General features: G+C 39.4%; 1 protein-coding gene across 1 annotated transcript; it reads right to left on the bottom strand.

Moving 5' to 3' along the window:
• Positions 1-10,485: 10,485 nt before the first annotated feature.
• Positions 10,486-11,693, bottom strand: LOC131262002 (fibrinogen-like protein A). Its single transcript, XM_058263892.1, has 2 exons — positions 11,418-11,693; positions 10,486-11,334 (listed from the first exon to the last, which is right to left on the bottom strand). The coding sequence occupies exons 1-2, from the start codon at positions 11,691-11,693 to the stop codon at positions 10,486-10,488; spliced, it is 1,125 nt and encodes a 374-aa protein (XP_058119875.1).
• Between the last annotated feature and the right edge of the window lie 11,055 nt (positions 11,694-22,748).

Raw genomic sequence — 22,748 nt, 5'->3', positions numbered from 1 at the left:
CTTCGAAGTGCATAAGCCAACAATCGGCGGGATTCTACACACACTTTCACACATACCTTTACTTTCCAAATTTCCCTTTGTTCCCATTTCACTTCAGGCGAAACCTAAATTCCCACATTCCCAGTTCTGTTGTTAAACTTGGCGTTGCTAACAACTCAAACATCCGCACATTACCAGAAACCGGTGGTTTCAACAAAAGGTAGATGAGTCGTGTCTCATGCGAGAAGGCATGCCGGTGGATTTAAATCGGTACGACTCGAAATTAGAGATGCATCCCTTCTGAGCGAAACGGTAGTTCAGGGGCATTTAATACCTCTGTGCCAAACATTCAAATCGATTTAATTTCATTCATAGCACCATCATACAACAGAGTAGGAACCAGTTTAGGCGCTCTACTTGCTAATTGGTCGACTTGGTTGTCTGTATTTATGTTTCAATTAAACTTGGGAACCAGCTAAACACGTTACGATATGCTTCATTTGCCTAATTGCGTTGAACTGCACCTAAAGATTAGTGATGATTGGTTTACTGTATGTGCATATACCTATGCTGGCATAAGAATGTATTGATTTAATACTAGTTTCTCATTCTTTCGATTTAATAGCTACTTTTTTTTGTACCGTCGAATGGTTCCGTTTCTTTCATTTCACTTGAAGCTTTGGAATGAAGTGCATATGACAAAGTTTACAGTCATTAATTTCCATTCAATAGATCAAAACATAGACACGTTTTGTAAACCGTTAACGCTAGCTTCTATACTTCACCAATGGTTGAATATGATCCCAAACTTTAAACACTTCTATACTGTGTGGAATGAAACAAAAACCGTCCTCCTTAAAATGTCATTACTTGCTAGACATGGCGTTTTTGCAACGGTATCGATTTCTACTGACAGCCAAGAATATTTCCCTCTAATCGAATCATAAAAAGCATTCGACCGTGAGTACATAGTCTTTAAAGCAAGTCGTTCATGGGATAAGTAGGCAAATGGGAAGGAAGGAAACGGTGAAAGCCTCCACTCTTTAATGTTCGGAAGAAGAACCAACGGCGAATGCAAAACGTAGTTAATGGTTTTGTCTGGCAAACGTGGCGAGTGGCGTTGAGCCCGGAAACTGTAACATGACGCCGAGTCGGAGATCCTTCGAGCGTGAAAACGAATAATGTTTTTCAACTTCTTAACAATAGTACACAACTCATTAAGCTTGATGGAAAATCAATGAAACAGTGTTGGGAGCTACTGAGGGTTTTGTTTTGAAACAGATCAAACACAGCTTTTAGTTTATATTTTGCTATATGAACATACTTTTTTATATTTATTATTAAATTTTTCTGTGTTTTATGCATTAAAAGCAAACATTTAACTAACTTCAAATAATCAGGAACCTAATACATTACGAGTTGGATTGCAAAATATTAACCATGTCAGGAAAGACATACCGTACACAGATGTGTAGGGATTGTAAAAATCTTGTATGTTTATAACGATCTCAAATAATGTAAGCAAATTGCCACAGTTTTACACATCTCGCACATTTTAAACATTTTATTGGCCACCATTATGACAGCACTTACCTGGAAGGGACAATTTACCCGTAAGCCTTTTTAAACGAACTGTCTTCTTTCTCACTACTGAGTTTAAAAATGTTTCTTCGGCATAGGAATGGTGCCGTAAGGTGTATTTGTAGCTCCAAATCCTGCATTTTACTCCCTTCTCCATAAATAGCCTCTCTTCTGGTCGTAAACATTCTTACGCCAACCCAGCAAAAATGTTGTGCTGAGAAAACATAGGGTTTAAAATGTGCCACCGCAATACTTTCTGGCTTGGGGCTGTTCCGTCCAGCGCAACAGTCTGGACATTTTATTTGAAGAGTAGAATAATCTTGAAATATATTGCAGTTTACCTTTTCTCTACCTTTTTGCAAAGCGTATTCGGGTAAACGTTTCGTTTAATGTGAAGTTCCATCGAGATAGGCTGAGAAGAGGAGCAGTTGGAAAGTAATGATTTTTACAGTGAGAGTGTCAATATTTTCTTTCAACTTTATGACAAGCAAATCTTGCGCTCTGCAAAGTAATGAAATTAATGAGAGTTATGGATGCTTGTCTTTATTACTATAGTATCGTATCATAATAATAATGAAATGGAGTTAGTTTGGGTGGAGGAATCACTAGCATAATGCTTGCTTTCAATATTATTGATGATCTTTTCATTTGTTTTCAAAAGCCTTTGTTGGAAGGTGACTTCAATTAGGAGAATGAAAATGTTAGATGCGCCTAAACAACATAAACAAATAGTCATAAATCATGGCAAGAAAATGATTTGTCATCTCTTTTCATTCCTTAACAAGATATTACCGCTTAGTCGTGCTAGTAATATACTTTGTTAATGTGAAACGATGAAAGTAAGTATCTTTTCTTCCATTTGAAAATGTCAACCTTGGTCGCAAAACTGAATTCCTGAACAGTAGATGCTTAGTTTTTGAGACTATTGAACAAGGCTTTCCAGACATAAAACCCGTTGCTGGAAATAACAATTTCCAATACGTATCCATGGAGACGCCTGGTTGTTCAATTCTAGATTGGCATGAATGGGGACGCCTGGTACTTCAAGAACTGTTTTTCAAAAATATGTAGATTACATTTATACCATAGATTTACATCTTTAAATCTGCTACCGAATAGATGATTGAATGAAGATTAGATTTTCTTAACCTTTACTAGCAGTAAAGTATGAGAAAGACATATTTAGATACTAATCGGGCCTAAACCAAGAAAATAAATTCTGTAAAGATCATGTGCCGAAACACGCTTAAACACGTACCTAGAAAACCAGCGATAGAGAATAAAAAACTGGAAGCAAATAAAACAGGAGTACATACAAACGGATTGGTTAAGGACACACCAACTTACGACGGGGCAGGAAAATTTATGACCCTCGGCACGTGTTGCAAAGTGTCTCGCATGTGCCTCCATTGCATTGCTGCGCGACCTCAATGTCAAACGCACAGGCAAGGCTCGGCGCCATGACCTTTTGCACACAATAACTGGGGTGTGTGATCTAATAAACTAAATAAACTTGACCGCGAGATTCCTCGTCTGGCCTGAGGAAAGGGTACGAAAACCAACGCCCTTTGGCGCATGTAACGCCCCACTCTTTTGGGGGGTTCATCGGTTATTATTCCTCGACTCCATTATCACGTGACGTGTTGCTTCTTCCTTCCCGTGGTTTCCCTGGGGAAAAGTATCATAAAGTGAAACGGAAAATCGATTGTCGGTGGTTTTGGTGTAATATACGGTAATGTGTATTGAAATGGTACCATTTATGTAATGCTACTCTTGCTGGTGTTGTTGTAGAGACTTCCGTTCTGCAAACTAAAGAACTACCAAAGAACATTACTTTTGCAACGCCATGCTGTTGTGGGGATGTTTTGTGTTAATTCCGGTAAAGTGTTGCTGCTATGTACCCGAGAATTTATATGGCAAAGATTCCTATGCAGACAAAGTAGTGTTATGAAAGTGTCATAGGTTTTTTTTGCATAACCATCTGAAGGTCTCTTTCATTCAGGTTACTGAACCAACATAATCATGTGGAATAGTTTTTCAAACCCTTTTAAGTACAGCACAATATTTCTATATTTATTTGGTGCGGCGGCGCCGAAGGAGCTCCAATATTTCCTTTAATATCTTCATGACGTGGCAGCCGATACGAAATTGTATCTTACATAAAAAGTATAAAAAACTCCCCACCATTGACTGCAACGGATTAGTTTTGTATTTTCATCAAAATAAGGAGAACATGAAGATAACGATGGTTCGATCAGGGCGCTTAAAAGACAAAAGAGAAGAAGACATGCACATCCGAAATGCTTGGTTTAGTTTAGTTTAGTTGCTTAGGTTGGTTTGGTGGACTGAATGAAGTTGCGAGCAGACGCCAAATCTGTAAAATTTCCCACGCAATTTCATATCTTAACAGCTTATAAATGCAATAGTTTCCTCGTGCTAAATAATCTTTCCTTTGGCATACCACCTGGTTGGGAGATTTGAGACCGAATAACGAAGAAGTCAAAAAGTCTGAAGAAAATTTAAATTCACTCACTTTCTTCCTTCAATTAAGGGCTTCTCCAAATAGCCTCATCTAGGCTTTTCCCTCTCCAAACCGTGTTCTTTACAGAGAACCAGAGCAGTTTAAAATCATTACGTGACCACCGCTCGCACTATCTCGTGCCCCCTCCAGCCAAATCCCAACCCGAAGCCGCATTATAACTAAGCCGCTTAGTTTGTCACACGGCACCGGCGGGCCGTGGCGTCTGGCTTCTCTCCGTTGGTTCTCGTAACCATAAGTCATAGTGGCAAAAAGTCAGGTAAATCGGAGCCGGGTCGAGTTGTTCCGGGTTGACGTGGTTGTACGAGTTTGGATGATGCCGAGGTGACAGCATGAAGATAAGGCGTAAATCCTTCCTCGCAAGCCTTCTCCTGTTGCTGCTTCCGACTACGGTTTATCTCTATCTCGGCAGAATCCGATCCGGGCGAAAGGTGAAGTGAAAATCTGCATTTATTTGGTATCTTTCCCTGGGCTACGGGAACATCCGGGAAATGTCATCAGGTGGTGCTTGGCGAGTTTTTTCTTTACCGAAGAAAGTGAAACTGGCATGTAAAAAGCAGATGATGAAATAATTGTGTTGAAACTATAATGAACAAATGGACAATGAATGTCTGGAAAGGTTGGCTCCATCCATTCATCATCTTAAGGTGAAGCTGACCTCCTTTTAACCAGTTTTAAATCATTACACCAAACATCATTAAAATAATAATAGTGATGTGATGATATGGTAAAAAATAAATTAAGTTAAAAAATAATTCATTCATAGCTTTTTAAGAACCTACAACCTAGCATCGTAAAACGTTACTCGAGTCCGATGAACGCATAATGGAGCATCCTATCGGGTAGACAAAGGGAAACAATAGTGAGAGGACCATCGTTAACTGACAACAACACAGACGACCCGTCGTCGCTTTTGTCTGTTTGTGCAGTGGGTAACCTAAATTTAAACGCAAGCCGAGTGAATCAGAGGCATATAAAGGCCTATCGAGATACTTTGTAAAACGGAAAGTATGACATACCGTTCCTGGTGCAATGCCAGGTATCCACTTTGTTGGAAGACCACATAAAAGCCGTAATATACTGCACTCATTTAATTCGCTATACATAGCGATGCATCAACATTGGAACATCAGAAAGTAGAAACTTTAAAGCAAGTGTCTTTTAGCATAAATCAGCAATCATTTGTTGAAGCTTGTGGTCTTCGCATCAACGTTTTTAACCATCGTGTCAAAAGCAAGTGAAAACATTTTTAATTTTTATTTGACAATCTTCTTTCAGTAAACAAGTATAAGACATCGAAATGAAAGAAAAACTTTATAAAACCTGTGATAAATAATTAGAAATTTTATTTCTCTCGTAAAAAGTGCGAAGGGATCGCAACGTGCAACCTCGTCCAGTTCCGAATCGCATAGATGCTCCTACCTAAAGCCACAGCAGCTTACTTTATTTCATTTGACCTGAAGCTGTGGCCATCGAATGACAATTTTACGAGCGGTCGAATATTGCCATAGCCAAGTTGGAGTTGGTGTGCTTGAAGTCTGTTGTTGTGCTTCAGGGGAACGTCGAACTAGGGAAGCTCTTTTGAGTTGCTCCTTCTTCGCTAGTTTTACTCTCGTGCTGTGCCATCAAATATCTAAAGTTCATGCTGGAAGGAATTACCACCAATGATGGTGCCACACGGCTCTCACTTTTCAGGAGCCCGAAGTGGCACCAAACTGAAATTATGTGAGCTAGACGAGAAATATACACCCCGTAGATGCAGGACACGAGCATCCCGAGCGCAATCACAAGCCAGCGTTTGGTCTTGACAATTAAATAAATTAAGATTTAATGTACCAGAAAACAACACAAACGATTAGTTACCCTTGAGTCCTACTGGGGCCGATAGGTTACAAAAGGGACTTCGTTTCACACATGGCTGGCTCTGGGTGGAATAATAGAAGTTTTAAAGCTTTCCTGACCCTCACCACTAGCATTCTCTAGGGTTGATGGAAGGAGGTCTTTTATTTCGTCTATGCAACTGATGCTGCAAAATGGCTACGCTATACAATAATAACTAAATTGTTCCAATTGTACGCTATACAAAAATAAACCAAAACCTTTTGTTTTACTAACACAAATTAATGAGTATTGATATAAACGCAAGCATCAGAGCAATAGAAGTAGAATAAAATGAATATAAAAATATTTTTAAGAGACGAACGTTCACGCGAAACACTACATGAGTTCTCTTCTGTCGACAATCAACTGCCCTAGAGCGCAGCCTGGAACGCACCGTTTCTGAGGGAAGTTTTCCCTGCCGGAGAAAATAAGACAATATATTTATGGCAAAAGTTTAGCGCACTTTCCTGTGGTTGGAATATAATACTTCCACCATTAAAAAAACTTTTTCTTCTGTCTAAATAGAAAAAAATCATTTCCCAACTTTTTCCAGCTGTTGCTCTATGTTCGCCTTTCTCTGATCGCGAATGAGATAGCCACATTATATGCGCGACGAGAAAGTAAATGTTTCCCTTTCTAAATTGGGCTTATGCGTTGAAGCTTCACGAAGGTGAAAGTTGTTAGATTAAATGATTATGAATGTTACTGCCATATAAATCGTTGTACAATGTTATGATCAATGAACAATATGAATAAATATGATTTACTTCTATCTTTTTACATCTCGATTCAAAGATTGCATACAACACAGTGGTCTAACACTCGAATCCATCTAGCTTCTGGTACAAGTTTGGACCAGATACAAACACTGAATCCTTTTGGACATTATTGAAAATGAACTTTTGTCAAGAGACGATTGTATTTTTATACAACGTACAAAATTTAGTTTCATGGCAATCAAATCAAGCGCTAACATAGTAAAGTGTCCTCTGCCTGGTCCTCTACTTGGTAGATCATTGAAAGGGATCGGATTTAAACTGACCCAGTGTTGTGCTGCGAAAGGTAGGTCAGTTAAATGCATATAAGTAAAGGTTTCCTCGATTGGGCTATACAGATTTAAAGCATGCCCGAAACTGTAAAACTAGAATTTATAGCGCCATGATCCTTTCTGGAGAGTTTGTGGAATGAAAGATGGTAGAGGAATAAATTTCGAGCAATCAATTTTTCCTCTATTTTGATAGCCGGAGAGATGCAGCGATTTCGCTTTCAGGGTCAGAAAGGTTTGTTGATATCAAAGGAGAAAAATAATAGCATTGAATTATCTATTGTGATATCCAGCCTGAAGTGATACATACTTGTAGTACATGTTTGTACAAATGAAACCGTCACTTGCATGTATACACACTTCAATTGCATGTATATTATACGTGCATATATTATACGAAGCGTAGTTCAACTATGAAGCCTTAAGCCACGCGCCGGGATGAGATTCTAAAACCGGAACGAATCTGGAAGCCCGGTAGAAAATTAATGATACGATTTTGGCCCGGCAACCCCACGCTCAAGTTAAACAGCTTTCTACATCCGGATCCGTAACTGCTGAGTCGATGCGGCGGTTTTTGGGTTTGGGGCCAGCAAAATACCGCAACCGCAAATGGTTATGGAAGTTAAGTCAAAATGGAAGGAACATGAGTCGAAATTTATTCCTTCTTTAGCGTTTCCTTTGGTTCGTCGTTCGCAATGGTCGAACGCGAACGAAAGTTGAAAGTTTTCCTCATCATGTCGGACAGTTTTATTGCAAAATTGAACTGGTGGGAAAGTTAAATTGAGTTAACACCATAACCTGTCGAACGTTCTAGGGATGAGCGATGTAAATGATAGGAAAAAAGGTGAAATGAAGTCCAAGAGATATGTTGAGACACTAGTTTTTTTGCAACTCACTTCGATAAACATACTTCCATACCACCCAGATCAAATACTCTCACGATCGTGTTCAAAAATGTTGTTTTCTTAACTAAACTGGCGGGATTGAATTTTTGACAACACTTTTGTGTTTGCCTTCAAACACTTTCATGCAAGGAGAAAGGTGGAGCGTTACGCATGCAAGAAAGCGGACGAATGCAAGACAGGAAAAATGAACCATTTTTCACACCGGTTGTTTTTCCAAAGCGTCCCTCGTACTGTTTGTACTAGCGGTCCGGTAGTAGATTTTTCAAATCTCTGATAAAACCACGTGTTGGCGTTAGTGGCGTCATTTCGTACATTCTAATGCCTTCGGGGGAGGAAAGCAACACGAAATGTGGCTCGATGTCGGCAAATCGTAACAAGCAACCCCGACAGCGTTTGGATTCCGATGCAGCGGAACACAATCTGGTCTGCTATTTGCTCACGCTTCGGGCATATTTACCGTGAGACAAAAAAATAGCAGAACACCGACACAAATAGGTACTCTCTGTCACCACAAAAAAGGCAATTTCACTCCATACAGATTAGAGCAGTCCACTGAGATGGTCGGAAAATCGCACAAACGATGAAAAAAGCTACAAGTTTCGCAGCAGCTCGATCCGAAAAATGCAGGTGAGTGTTCGCAATGATGCAGTGCTTGGTGAAGTAGAGTAACATGACACCGAATGTGTCTAACTTTTGGCAAACCTGTAACTAATCGCATATGGGTCGGGATTCCACTGAGAATAGCAATAATTATTGCAGGTTAACCTGGTGAATAAATCGAAGAGTATATTCTACAAATATAGCTTTTTACAAGATTATATTTGCAGACATTTATTTATCTATGTAGACTGTTTGAATAATAACCCTACGTTGTGTTCCTTTTTTGTTTAACGTGACCTAATTTTATTTTAACATATATATTACTTAACTTAACGTTGAAGCGACGAACGTCCGACCGACGCGGGAGTTGACGAAGAAGAGAGATTACAAAAAGATGGTTTCCCGCGTCGGCGTCTCTATCACACACACGCACATACATGTATCGACGATGGACAACTGAGCTACTGATAGAGCGATACGACAACTCGCTCTTATCAGCTAAGCTCTTAAACCTAACACATAAACGCATCCCCTGCCTCGATCCACATTTGTCACAACATAGACTACAGAGACATTGTGACGCTTTCGTTCTGGGGTCATACCTGATCGGTACAATTTGTTCATTTCATTTCAATTCAATTTTTGTCTTTAAACATGTAAATTTTGTAAACACAATCGATGTACGCAGTTTTTCTGTTGCAGCGTTTGATGCAAAACTGCGTAAGGAGAAAAGAACAATTGATGTATTTGATCGTTTGATTCCAAAAAATACCATAAATATGCCTTACTCATTAATCTACACCAGTGTTCATACCTGAGTTGCAATAGTTAAGATTATAAACCAAGTTGGAACACAATCATGAAGGCTAAAGGATAGGCACTTTAGTTTCCATGGAAATTTAATTGCTTTTCATACTTCGTATTGCTTCTGCTTTCTATAGGGTCAACAACAACAGCAACAGCAGGGGTGATTAAAAAAGCAGAATCGTTTCTCAGACGTATTGTATGATCGATATCATGCCGAGTGCAAATGGATATCAATGAAGCAAAAAAAATGGCTTAATGGTCATGAAACAGTGTGAAACGTCATGCCTGCACCACCACCGATTGTTTTTTGGGCATTCGCAAAATGCATAGGGGACAATCTGTCGCGCTGAAATAAAAACGACTTTTGAATGTGACAGCTGTCAACCTGAGTCGTGAGACTTGAAGGCAAAAGCGATTCATTTGGGCTTTAATTTTGGTATATTTTGAAATAAGGCGATATAACTTACCAGTTCAGTAATTTAAACTTATCTTAACATGCTTTCAAAAACAACTAGTACGAGGTATAAATATGCATGCATTTGATGCATGCTGTCACAGTTTTTATTGTTTGTGAAAAAAATCGAACGTATAAGAATTAAAAACAATTATGGCAACCGATACCCCGAGGAACTAAAGTGTCAAACTGGTTAATGTTTAAACATCTCCGATCACATGTTCGATTTTGTCTGCATGTTTACATGCATGTGTGAGGGGGTCCACGACAGCCGAGCGGTAGCGCCGGGTAGAAAATCGGCCCATGAGCGCCGGAGCTCACCACCTCGACGGCGTGGGTTCGAATCCCAACCGAGACCTCAAACCTCAAAGGGGAAAAAAGGCTAGTAAGCCCTAAACGGGACAGGCATGACCAACCATGACCAAACTCGGTCGTTACACCAAGAAGAAAATTGTATTTGGTTGAATCTATTTCACTCTTGTTTCTTTCTTTTTTGTTTTTTTTTCTCTTGCAATGCAAACGAACATTTTACTATTAAACGATTTGGTTTTATTTTGCAATTGCTGTGCATAGTAATGCTAGTACCAAACTTTCTATTATTATTTTAATTTAATAGAAGAGAAGGGAGAGAGGAAACAAAGATGCTGCAGCTGATGAGCATCTTCACTAGTGAGGTAATCGCTTTATGTTTGCGTTAATTAATGATATCGCGAATCATCATTCGTGAGTACGACAAACCACGCCTGTCGTTTTTGAAATGGAACCACGACATCGCACTCGCATCACCTGTTGTGTTCTGGTAACGCCCGTTCAAATTGGAACTGAGGCAGTCGTTGTACCACCAGGCTCCGTGATATTTCGTAGCACAACTTCCAATAAAATTGTCATTGTCGCGACCGAATGTACTAAACTTTTTATTCTTGTGGGTCTGCATCGAATCTCCTGCTGTCCCTGAGTATGTCCCTAACTTCTTCAACACATACTTCTCCGATTCGTCCCCTATCTCAAACTCTCCATACTTAGCGTACCCGTAGTTTCCATGGAAATCTTTTACCTCCACCAGCAGTTCATGGGGTCGGTTTTTGGTAATTTGATGCACGTATTCTAGCCCGAGCCAGAATTCGCCATCAACATTCCCGAATCCGTTGCGGTACTCCGTCCAGTTCCTATAAAAGTCAACTGAACCGTCGAACCTATGCTGGATTACCGTCCAGTTGCCCTCGAATTTATTTTGCTCACAAAAGACCTCGAATGGTTTAGATTTTTTTGACAAACTTAACAGATACGTGCCAGATTCGTTGGCAGCCTGTCGACATGAACGGATAGGAGCTATTAAGTGGTCTTCCAATGTCTTACTGCGTGTTTCTGCATTGGTAGTTAAATTATATATCGAATTCGTGAGCATATCAAGAATTTCCTTATTTTCTTCTAGTTTCTTGAGCTCAGTTTGCAATGTTTCCTGAATGAGGTCCATCTTGGGTATCATATGATTCTTCAATTCCTCCAATTTGGTCCGTGTATTCTCTTCGGATGCCTCCAGACTCTGCAAAAGAAGCAATAATTGATTTCACAAAATTCAACTGATATGAATTTCAAGACTGTGACACCTATTGCACGCTTCCGTACCTTTTTCAAAGAGTCTTCCATTGCATGCATTTTGGCCTCGATTGTCTCGATCTTTTCGTTAATATTATTTTCGTGCTTTGTTAGCTTCTCCTGTAGATGCTCCGTTTCATACAAAGAGTCGACATTTTTCTCCATTATCATCGTGTTTTCACTTAACTTGTGCTGGTTATTCACCTTCAGCGAACTTTTCATAGTTTGCTCCACCTCTTGCAGTTTGTCTTGCAAGTAATCGAGCTTTGTCATTAAAAGCTCCATCTCGAAACCTCCTATTGCCATTGTCAGTCGGGCTGATAAAACTACACCAAAACATAGCACCAACATATAACTAATATTATGCATGACTCTCAACTTGCTGTAATTCAAAGCACTCAAACGCACAATCAGAACGAAAGATGAAACACGACTGAGGATTGTTCGGATTCGTTTGGCTCGGAAAGGCAAGAAATTGAAAGTGTGTGTTCTGAGCGATAACGCGTGCACAATTATCACCAACACTGAGCCAATTAAACGCGAACATATTTTGGTAAAAACTTGTTCTTACTGGGTGACCCATAGCTTTATGGTACACATCAGCTCGCCCCACAAACTGAGTCGAAAGCGTGAACTGATTATGTTATCTCGAGCGGTAATTCCCTGTTTCGCTTTCTGATTCGTTAAATGCACTACACTCGTTGGAGTTCCGCGACTGCCAAGCGATAGCGCCGTTTAGAAAATCGGTCCATGAGGCTCACCACCTCGACGGCGTCGATTCGATTCCATACCTAGACCGGACCTTTCCGTGTACGAGAGGACTGATCCGTTAGTAATGCATTTCTTGTTAGTCTACCAACGCAAGTTCTGCCTCATCGTTACATAATCTACGTGAAGATGCTGTACTTGTATTGCTCGTACTATCATCCGATTGAAACTGTGTAAAGTCTACCACATTGTGGAAACAGCTGCAAGTCAGCTTCGCGCAAATAAAATTATTTTCCCAGTAGCCCAATGTAGTTTTATTCCTTCCACCAGTTGTTTCTGGCACGTTCCTTTCGTGTAGGAACGCTTGTGGAAGCGTATTTGCAACGACGGAGCAAGTTTAAGAACTTGCTCTGAATCTCATAAAACATTCTGTTCAAAATTTTGCCTTTTGAAAAACAAAAAACAAAATCCTTCGGAGCGTTTTCTCGCACGTTCCATGTGACACATTATGTCGAAAGGAATGTTAAGTTTTGAGGGTTTGTAGTCGATTGGTTTTGTGTTGTTACTTTACTCTTTACTTTGTCAGGAGGAAATGTATCTTCTTGCAAAGCATTTACATTTTCACAATTGATTTGGCAGTTTCAAATTATGTTTAGTGTTCATTGTTGCAATCAATTAGAATTATCAATGCTAGCATATAAGGCATGAGTTCAATAAAATGCTTTCTATCGTTCAAACATTTTTCCGTGATTCATCACTTGCCGTTTCATCCACTGTGAAAAGCAAAAAGGCAAATGAAACCAAATCGATGAGCTGGAATAAAAGTTGTCAAAATCTGTTCGAGTACCACGAAAGTGCAATAAACTTTTCCATCTCATTTCATCCCACAATTTCCCGCTTTTCATGCGGGTTTATCATATGTTCCACTGTCTAAATAGACATAGATTATTGCTATGAAAAGTGCCTACGAAATAACCGTGGATTTCATAATCATGAGCACTAACTAATTAGGCGGGCTGTAGTGTTTTCTGCGCTTTGTTTGATTGGCATTCAATATGCAATACCTCTACGCTTTTGGGGATTTCTAATCAATCCATTTAAATTCGAGGTGCAGTTGAGGTTAATCTATTCATATTCCTGCAGATAGATCCTTATCATGGATTCACCAGTGAATGATAATCGATGCAAATAGTACGAAAACATTTACCATCGAAGCTATTTAAAATACACTTAGCAGGAATAAATCATTTAACATTATTCAAAAGCATGTTCTAGGTTCAAATGACTGTTGATGTTTTTTTACAATTAACCGCGGTTTATGATGCATGCGACATTATGTGACATTGATTTATGCCGACTCACGGATGCATCTAGAAAGATATGCATTTAATTTAGATCTTTCCAAGTTCAAGAACATTGTATTGTTTATATCATAACAATTTCTCAATTTAAAGATGAATTTTTTTATAGTATCAAAAACATATCATTGGTAATTAAACAGTTTCACATGAGAAGAATAGTGGTAGTACAAACTTTTACAAAACAGACAAAAAAAAGTAAAATGAGAAGAACGACAAAATTAAGTTTAGAAAACTTGCCTGAAAATTATACTGTTGAGATTTTACTTACCTAAGATTCACTAGTTCGCAAAATGTAGAGTACAAGTCACACTATTCCTGTTCGAAAGAGCTTTTCTGTAATTTCCAACGAGCTTCGAGTTTTCCATGTTTCCACTACAAGATGTTCGGTTACTCTTCGGTTTTCGCTCGCTAATGTGACCATCCTTTTTCATCCACTTGTTTGTCGCATACAGTATACACCCCACCAGCCGAACATCGTGTCCGTTCCGAACCGTCGTCCCGGTGAACTCGCGTTTGAATCATGGTTTCGAGAAACGTGAGCATCAGTTTACTCCGACATTGCATTGCGCAAGGATGTATTTTACGTTACTCTGGCGTCATTGTCATTCCCTTGGTCAGTGAATACCATCGCGGAGGTTACGAACTGGCAATGGACCACGTTGTCTTTGTGCAGGCGTGGCGTGAAACCACGTGTCCGATTTCAGGTAGTGATAGGCGAGCTGACAGGATCAGGTGGAATATCTTGTTTGAATAGAATCCTTTCTACGGACAGATTCGTCAGTCTCCGAAACACCGGAAGGAAAACGATAAAAAGTAAACTAGGGTTCCGTGCTTACAACTATAAAGATTGACTTATCTCGTAGGTACAAGCCTGAATAGCTTAAAAAGAATCAGTGGAGAATAGATTTTGTAGTTGTAGGTTGGGGAACTGATTAACATGGTGTTAAATGTCAGTCAAATAGGCGAAATGTGTTAAATGGACAACTCAGTAGGAATATATTTTTACAGAAACAGGATCTTTTTAATCAAAAGTAAAATCACATAGAACGGAATGCATCCGGGATGAACCCTTTGGTTCGAAGGGTGTGATAAGCCTGGTTACAGAAAACCGGCATTTTCCTCCAACATAGCCTCAGATTCATTACTCGCTTGTTGTCTGCAATGTGTGAAAAGAAACCACAACGCTAATGTGCCGGATTTCGTCAAATATGGTGTTTCAGTTACTCGGAACAGCCGCAGTGAATATTGGTTTAATTATGGCTTCACGTTGCGTTAATTATAGATTTGCGTTCGTTCAGCATCCATCGTTACGTGTGGATTGTTGCTAAATCTCAAATATAATGCAAAACGCCTCAATCTAAATGATAAGATTGCTCTTTAGGAGTTAACATATAAAAACTATATGTCAATTAAAGTGTAGCAAAAACTAAAGTGTTACCAACATTTTTAATCTTCCCTTTCATTGAACCAATTTGATAAAATTTAAATTTTCGTACTAAATTGGTAATAAAAGCAATACGAAAATTATAAAATGAGTCCAAAAGTTAAAACGATACTTTTTGCTTTTTGCGCACTATCCGGTAATTAACTGACGTCGTAACCTACGCGATTACTTTAAAGAAGTTAGTAAATCAAACACCTTGACAGAAAACTATGCTAAACGATGCAAAAGGATAAGGAAAAATAGACGATGGTGCAACAGTGAAAGAATAACAGGAGAAGGTGAAAAATCCAACTTGCAGCAACTTACTTTGCTTTTCCCGGCCATTCCCGGCGTTCGCTCGACGATGTCCAAACCATTTTTACGCTTCCACTGGACCATCGGTTCCGTGATGCTCGTCGCCTAGCACACACCGTTGCCTACCTTGGTCGCCACACCCTCCTTGAGGGTGTTTGGATCGTGATCGTTCTGGATATCGGGCGGCACGACGACGTCCAAGATTTTTAGTCACTTCTCTATTTTCAATTTTTTTAAACGTTGCACTTTCTCGGCGAAAGAAAATGTATTCATGGGGTAATTACAACATTAGCAGGCGCGGTCCGGTGGGAATTTTTATCGTTTTTAATGTTTTTTTTTTCACTCACGGTATTTAAATAAAAACACAAGGACCGTTTTGAACAAATGTGTTCTTATAAGTTGACATACACATCAAACGTAAGCAGACGTTAGTTAAGTTATATTCAATCTGCTGCTTTCGAGGTATCGCCTTCTTTGTTCCACTTACAGATAAACACACTTACACTCCACTCACTGTCTTCGGATCTGCACGATGCACTGCTTACCAGAACGCTTAATCCCTTTTTTGTGCGATTTGTTTGGTAGTTGCGAGTCCCTCCGAAGAAGGAGGATTTATCTCGTACCGATGAGACTCGCTACCACTTCCCGGCTTAACCCACTTCACGCCACTACACTTTCCGTTCACTTATTGCTGCACCGAATCGCCAGTTTCGTACCACCGAGCGAGGAGATCCTTGGGCGAACCACTTCACTCCAGTCCTTGCACGGCATTGGTTGCTTTCAACAATCGGCGCTTTATTGTTTCGCATTGCTCACTTGTTCTCTTGCTGCCGCCGCAGCTGCAGTAGCATAAATGCAAAATGTTCTCCACCATCACATGGCCGCCAGAATCCACGGTGCCGTCATCCCAATCGTGGTTCCCCAAGCGATGAAATTCATGCAGCATTTCACCAGCAGCAACACTCTGGCCACCTCTTCAGTAGCCAAACAACTAAGGCGTGTTTGGTTCATCCTCGTAATGCACCGGGAGACACTAATGATACACTTTTCTAGGCACATCCGAGCAGACATGAAGAACTTCGATTTTTATTTCAAGTCAAATCAATAAATGTACAATCCACAAAGGAAGGGAAGCGAAATAAAAAATCATAAAACCACAAAATCATAGCATATTATGTTGTTATATTGTCAGGTGTTAATCCGAAAAAAAATCATGTTTGTATTCAAGGTAACACAGTAGTCGATGCTTTATAAAAGATACGGAAAAATTAAATCACCAGACCGAAGCACTTTACTTCATCACCACGAACTGGAGAAAATAGCTAAAGTTATCCAGTTTAGGCCATTCAACATGAATGAGGAAACTGAATGGCTACTAATTTATCCACTGTCTTTTGTTTGTAGAACCTAACAATTATTCGCGAAGTTTGTCGTCCGATTTAATTGAGCAAAGTTGATCCAAATAATCACCGACTCAATTGGTAGGTTCGCGTAACCTACGATACCTTAAATTTCTTCGGCGCTAGATAACAAATTAATGTGCTTTATCTCTTAATGAATTGGTTATTTATTGCCCTTTTCGTGCGGTTCGTTGTTGTTTCCGTGCTGATGTATCGGCTTTGTGGTTCGATAGTGATTCCGATGCACGGTGTACCGAACCGCCATATCGTGGCAGCATGAGTCCAGCACATGGAAGGCATACGGCACGGCCATAATACGAGCAGACACGTACGGTCCCCGGCATACGGTACGATCTGGTGAGATGGATGGCGCGAGTAACAGGATCTGACAGTTTTGCCACCAACCGGGCCGTCCGTTGGAACACAGGCGGACGGTTTGTTGCATCCCTACATTCAACTGTTCTAGGTGCCACGTTCAACGACTCCTAAGGTACGGGATATTCAGGGCATGACAGTACGGTTGCGTTGCTCCGAAATCGTCGTTCTTGCAAAGGCTGAGTGCATGGTGTGCGGCGTAAACACAGAACAAACAATATCCCGCAATCAATCAGTGCCTTTTTCAGGACTACAATGAAAACACATTGACAGTGTTCGATTGCTAGGCTTGGGTTGGATTTCATTTTGTTTTCGCTTCTGTTTTTTTCAGTTTTGTTTGCTAGGTTATGAAAGAAGTTAACTTTCTTAAAAATAAAACACCCAATTTTTTATAGGTTTTAAAAGAGTGGTTACACTAAATTACGATTAGTGATGTGATTTTTTATAATGTCATAATCATCATAATTTACCTATTATACTTTGATTTGTATTTTTTATATTTTGATATAATTTCAATAGTGCTAAAGGTGGTTAAAATTTCATTAAACATCGTTTTCAAATCTTTTTCAAGCTAAAAGTAAAATTTTAAATGCTGTTTGGCACGATAATTTGTTTGGTCCTTCAGGTCAACAAAAATAAAACCGAAAGTTAAAATGAACCATATCGTTTACCATTATAACGCAAAGCGACTCCTAATTAGATGGATTGGCAACTTGTTCTTTATGCAAATGTGCAGCTTTTAAGCTTTTCCGGCTTTCCAGACAACGGGGTGGTTTCTGCACCTGGAAACCAATCCTTCGTCGGAATATTTCATGCGACTATTAAAAGTCACAATCTACCTGGCAACTGCTGCGGCGCAAGCTCGTTTCAAAAACAATTTATAAACTCTCTTTATTTGACGAAATGCAAATCTCGTTTAATACCTCTTTTAGCCCACGCAGTGACGGTGGTGCGATGGTCCTTGGATGCGCTCTGGTACTGATAGTGAAAAAAGAAAATAACATCACAAAGAATGGTAAAGGGTAAGAAGTTAAAAATGAAACTAAAAGCCCTCTTTAAAAGCCACTTCAAGCGGCCTGCTTCCAGAATTAAATGGAAAACGCACAATTCACTAACCGTCTCCTCTTTACCAGGTGGAGAATTGTTACATAAAACTTTCCTCGAAAAATCTGGAGAGTTCAAAACAGACGGATTTATTGAAAATACACTTCTTTACACTTCCAGCACTTACACTTCTAAAGACGATTTGTGTAACAATATGAAATTTAATAATGGGATAGTTTTTTTTACAGTTTTTTTTATATTCATGATAGCTTTGAAACTAGCTTAATATAAATGTTTGCTTATTTTTGGTGTTGGTAGCAATATTCTAGGGACAGCCGAACTCAAAACACATGTATCTAATGCAGTACCGTTGCTGCGTTGTTCTGACTTCACGTAGTACCGTTTGAAACGGTCATAGGTTTTTTGTAAACAATACAAAATAAAAGAAAACACTTCAATGCACTCCACCATCCATCATGATCATGTTCATCCAACCGTTTGGACACTGGCGGGACAAACTGAGAAAAGCTCGAAGGTAGCATTGAACAGTACGGTGGATTGTCGGGGCTGAAAACATGTTTGATAAAGCTGCAATATATCCAGCCCGTGTCAGGGGCAGAAATTGAACGCATTTGAAGCATAACCCTCGCAGGCTGTAGAGGCTCAAGCAGTATATGTCTGCGTGAAATGGGAAACCTACAGAGTCGTGAAATTAGGAACCTGATTCGGTGTAAAAACGTGAGGGACGCAGCTCGTCGAACGGGTCAACGGGGAAAATTGGTTTACTCGGTGTAACAGCAGAGGATGGAGATTGGTTGGATTGTTTTGTTGCAATGAAATGAGAATTGTAAAAACTATCCTATGGTATGACACTTGAGCTCAGCGTATTGGACTCAATCTTTCCTGTGCAGCAAAGTGTTACGAATTTGGTTTTGTAGAAGGCAAGAAAATGTGGTTCAATTGCAGTTACTATGAGTAAACATTGTGTTCCTCTCACACATTCACTTTAGTACAAAAAAATTATTTAGCAAAATACAAACATCAAACAAAAATAAATTAATAGTAAGACGATTAACACCGCTGAGGAAACAATAAAAAACAACATATGGAAAACCGAAACACAACATTTAGCATCACAGCTTAGAGGATCATATCGACACTGGAATAACATTAAAAAAACCATCAGGTGATGTAGGGTGTTTTTGGGCGACATCGACATTAAAACCAACTAAAGTCCCATAAATGTGACTCGTACCCAGCACTCAACGACCCCTGGAAATGCATCACTATGTCAAAACATTGAGCGGATTTTCACCCAAAATGTCCTCTGAAATGTAACCATGATCAGATTTCGATTAGACCAGTGCTCCTCCGAAAATGTCCGTGTGCAGCAACAGATGTATGTAAATTATGGAAATGAATGAGCGAACGTAAACACTGAGCTTCGTTGCAACGTGAAGCTATATTGGCCACCAGATTGCCACAGCGGTCCGTGTTATTAAAACGGTCCGATAAAAAGCAGCCAAACGGTTCGATTGATTTACAATTGATGATCCGTCATCGATAAGGCCTGCGTGATGGTGACTTCGAACCGATACACTCTTCCTCATCGTCTGATTTTAACATGTGTGTATGTTTGAAAAGCAGAAGATAATCATAGCAAATTGGTTATGAAAACGAAAAAAGTCCATTAACTGGTTTGACAGAATAAAAATATTATGATTATAGTCTCGTTTTAAATTTTTAACTTCAGCATTGACTTTGCCTATCCCGAAAGTAATTTTGTTCTATTAACTAAACAACTAGACTAATTAACTCCATTGGTAGAGTTTTCCTTAATTGATTCCTTTATGGAACCTTATCTATTATTTCGTATTCACTTAGAGTCATGGTCAGCAATTGTTCGAGTAATGTAGGTTGACTCACTGTTGCTCAGTGCAATTGCACAGTAATGTGCTCAACCTAGAAACAGTGTGGAGCCTAATGAATATCCTTTTTATGTTATCGAATGTTGCGGCGTTTTTAATAATCATTTATCAGACATTAAATAATCATTTAATTTTGTTTGGATTTGTTCTCTTCACGATGAGCAAAAAACAAAAACATCCGGTTGTATGCCGAAAAAAACGAAGGCTGATCATGCAAGCCAACTTTATTTTTCTATATCCCAGTGTGGCATAAATACTGGCCAGTTTTTGTCCTTTTTAGCGCTCATGCTGAGGATAAGACTACCAGCAAATTGAAGAAACTGCGTTCTGAAAAAAACAACTTCGAGTTATGCACTGGAGTGGACAATTTATTGGTGAGCGCTTTCAACGTCACGCAATTTGGCTTCACGCACGCAACAATAACTTACTGGAAATAATCGTTAATTGAGTGACAGGTGAAAGCTTTCGTTCTTCAACCAACAGACAGCAATCATGTGTTTGAATTATAATTTAAAACTTGTCTGAGTAGCTTTTGGAAAAAAGCAACTGTTTATTATCTCGTTATGCTACACACCCATGAAAGTTTCCTTCGTTGTATGACAGAGCTTATCCACTTTATTAGTGTTCAAAGTAATGTTTTAAAGATCTCAAAGAAAAGTGGCAAAAATGGACGGTTGAAAATTAAGAAAAAAGTCAACAACTCTCAGAGTTTCATTCACAACAGACAATGGGCATACAAATAGAATCCAATATGAAAGTAGCGGTTAATCTTTGAACATAAATTCCTGGCGAAACCGGAACCCGACTACACCCGAAGCGGAAAACGTAAAAAAGGCCCACAAAATAACGTCTGAAGCAAAATAGCACGCGAGCGGACACACCTTACGAATAATCCAGAATCGGAATGTAGATTGTAAACATCCATTGCTACCGAGTCCATCTGCAAGCGATGAGACGCTAAAGGACACTAAACTAAAAACTCCGGCTTTTGTGAATGTCTATTCTAAGCGACCACGTTCCGAATGTTTCTTTTCGGCTCAGAACGAAGCATTTCCGCTTGAGAAAGAAATTTCCCCTTATTGCCGGAAATATTTCGTAGCCTTTCCCGAAGTAACAGCACCCGAAGACGAAGATTTTCCGAACGTCAATAATTCGGTAGCGAAAAAAATCAGGGGAATTCGTTCCTTTCGCCTAGGTTCGCTGTAATTCTTAAGATAGATTTTCGAAACAACCTTCGGAGGCTGGCTCGTTCTTGGTGAAGTGGAACGTTGTCCCGCCCACAGGAAATTCCTAGCGTCCCCCTGCGGTGAAGATAAAATTTATGAGACGTACAAGATAAGCATTCCTCGGAAATTATTATCTTCCGACTCTTGTGGTGACAAAGTGACAAATGGGTTCCTTGTAGAAAGGTGATGTATTGGCAAAAGTAAACTGCTTATCGACGGTTTTATATCGATGCACAAGACATTGCATGTTTAAAAAAACAAAAGCACACTAGATTAATCTTTTTTAAACTCATTTTCTTTCTAATTTACTTAGAATTACTCCAGCAAAGATATTTTTATATAAGGCAAATATTTAAAGAGAGTAAAGTTTAGGAGAGAAAATGATTTATGCTTAATATTATATTAGTTTTAATCTTAAATGTTGATTCATTTATGCAAATCCAGGGCAAAATCAAAATTTCACAACGATCATTTCACGGCAGTATAACAAAAGAATGCTTTTGTTCCTTTCTTTTGCTTCGGCTGCGGAGTACAAACGCATTTGCAAAATTACTGAAAAACTTTTCTCGGTCGCCACGAACTATTTATGCCGAATTTAACCCTAATGTACCTCACTCCTTTCCAATTCCTTCCCTTTACGCTTCAACGAGTTGCATACCTTGAGGGCCTTTTTAACGAGGCGCTTTAGTTTCTTCAAGTTTCCGTCGCGAGCGTTCACTTTTGGCGGTCTGTTTCTATTGGCCATAGGAATGTGGGGTTGTTTTTGTGTGTTGGTATCTATTTTGCTTTCGAGCAGTGTGAAGGAAGAAAATGGAGTTCCACGAAAGGAAGTAGCCCGTGCCGACAAAACTATGTGCGCTATGCTCTGATGCGGAACGGGATGCTGAAGAATGAAAGAAGCGGAGCAAAAGTTGTACTAGACGGTGTCTTTTCAATGCATTTGACCTATGATTCCTCAAGCCGATTTTTTTCTGTCATAAAATTTGAGTCTAGTTATTCCACAAAAAAACTCGCTGTATCTCGAAAGTTAAAGTTGATCCTTCGAAATAGAAAGTTAAAGATGATATTTGCGATTAATCCAAATCAAGTACAGATTAATGTGAAATATTCACTAAATGTTTGTACCATTTCACATGTAACAATTCTTTTTCGATGTCGTGTCGATGTCGAGAATGTTTAAAATCGTTTCCGTATACATATGTTTCATATGTTGGTGAGATTACAATAACCCATAAGATTGTCGAAAGAAGAATGCACTGAATTACAAGCAAAATTTCTGATCACTCTATTAAAACTACCAAAGAGGATCCAGACAGGAAAAATCCCTAAATTTTAGTCAAAGATTTCTCAGTCGATAGAAAAATTAAACCACTTTTGAGAATTCCCAGTAAAGGAACTATACACACCCACTATTGTATGTGCGCAAAATAGAGTGCACTTACAAATATTCCTCGCAAATCACCAAATCCCACCTGATCCTTAAAAGAACTCGCCGCGCTGAGGCGGAATAACTTACTCCAGATACATCAACGTCCTGATCCGGTGCCATTCGCTGCCGGTCCAGTTCACCGTGGCGACGTG

This window comes from Anopheles coustani, chromosome 2 (genome assembly GCF_943734705.1).
Source record: "Anopheles coustani chromosome 2, idAnoCousDA_361_x.2, whole genome shotgun sequence".
In the NCBI taxonomy this organism is placed as follows: Eukaryota; Metazoa; Arthropoda; class Insecta; order Diptera; family Culicidae; genus Anopheles; species Anopheles coustani.
This window is presented reverse-complemented; position numbering and strand designations above follow the sequence as displayed.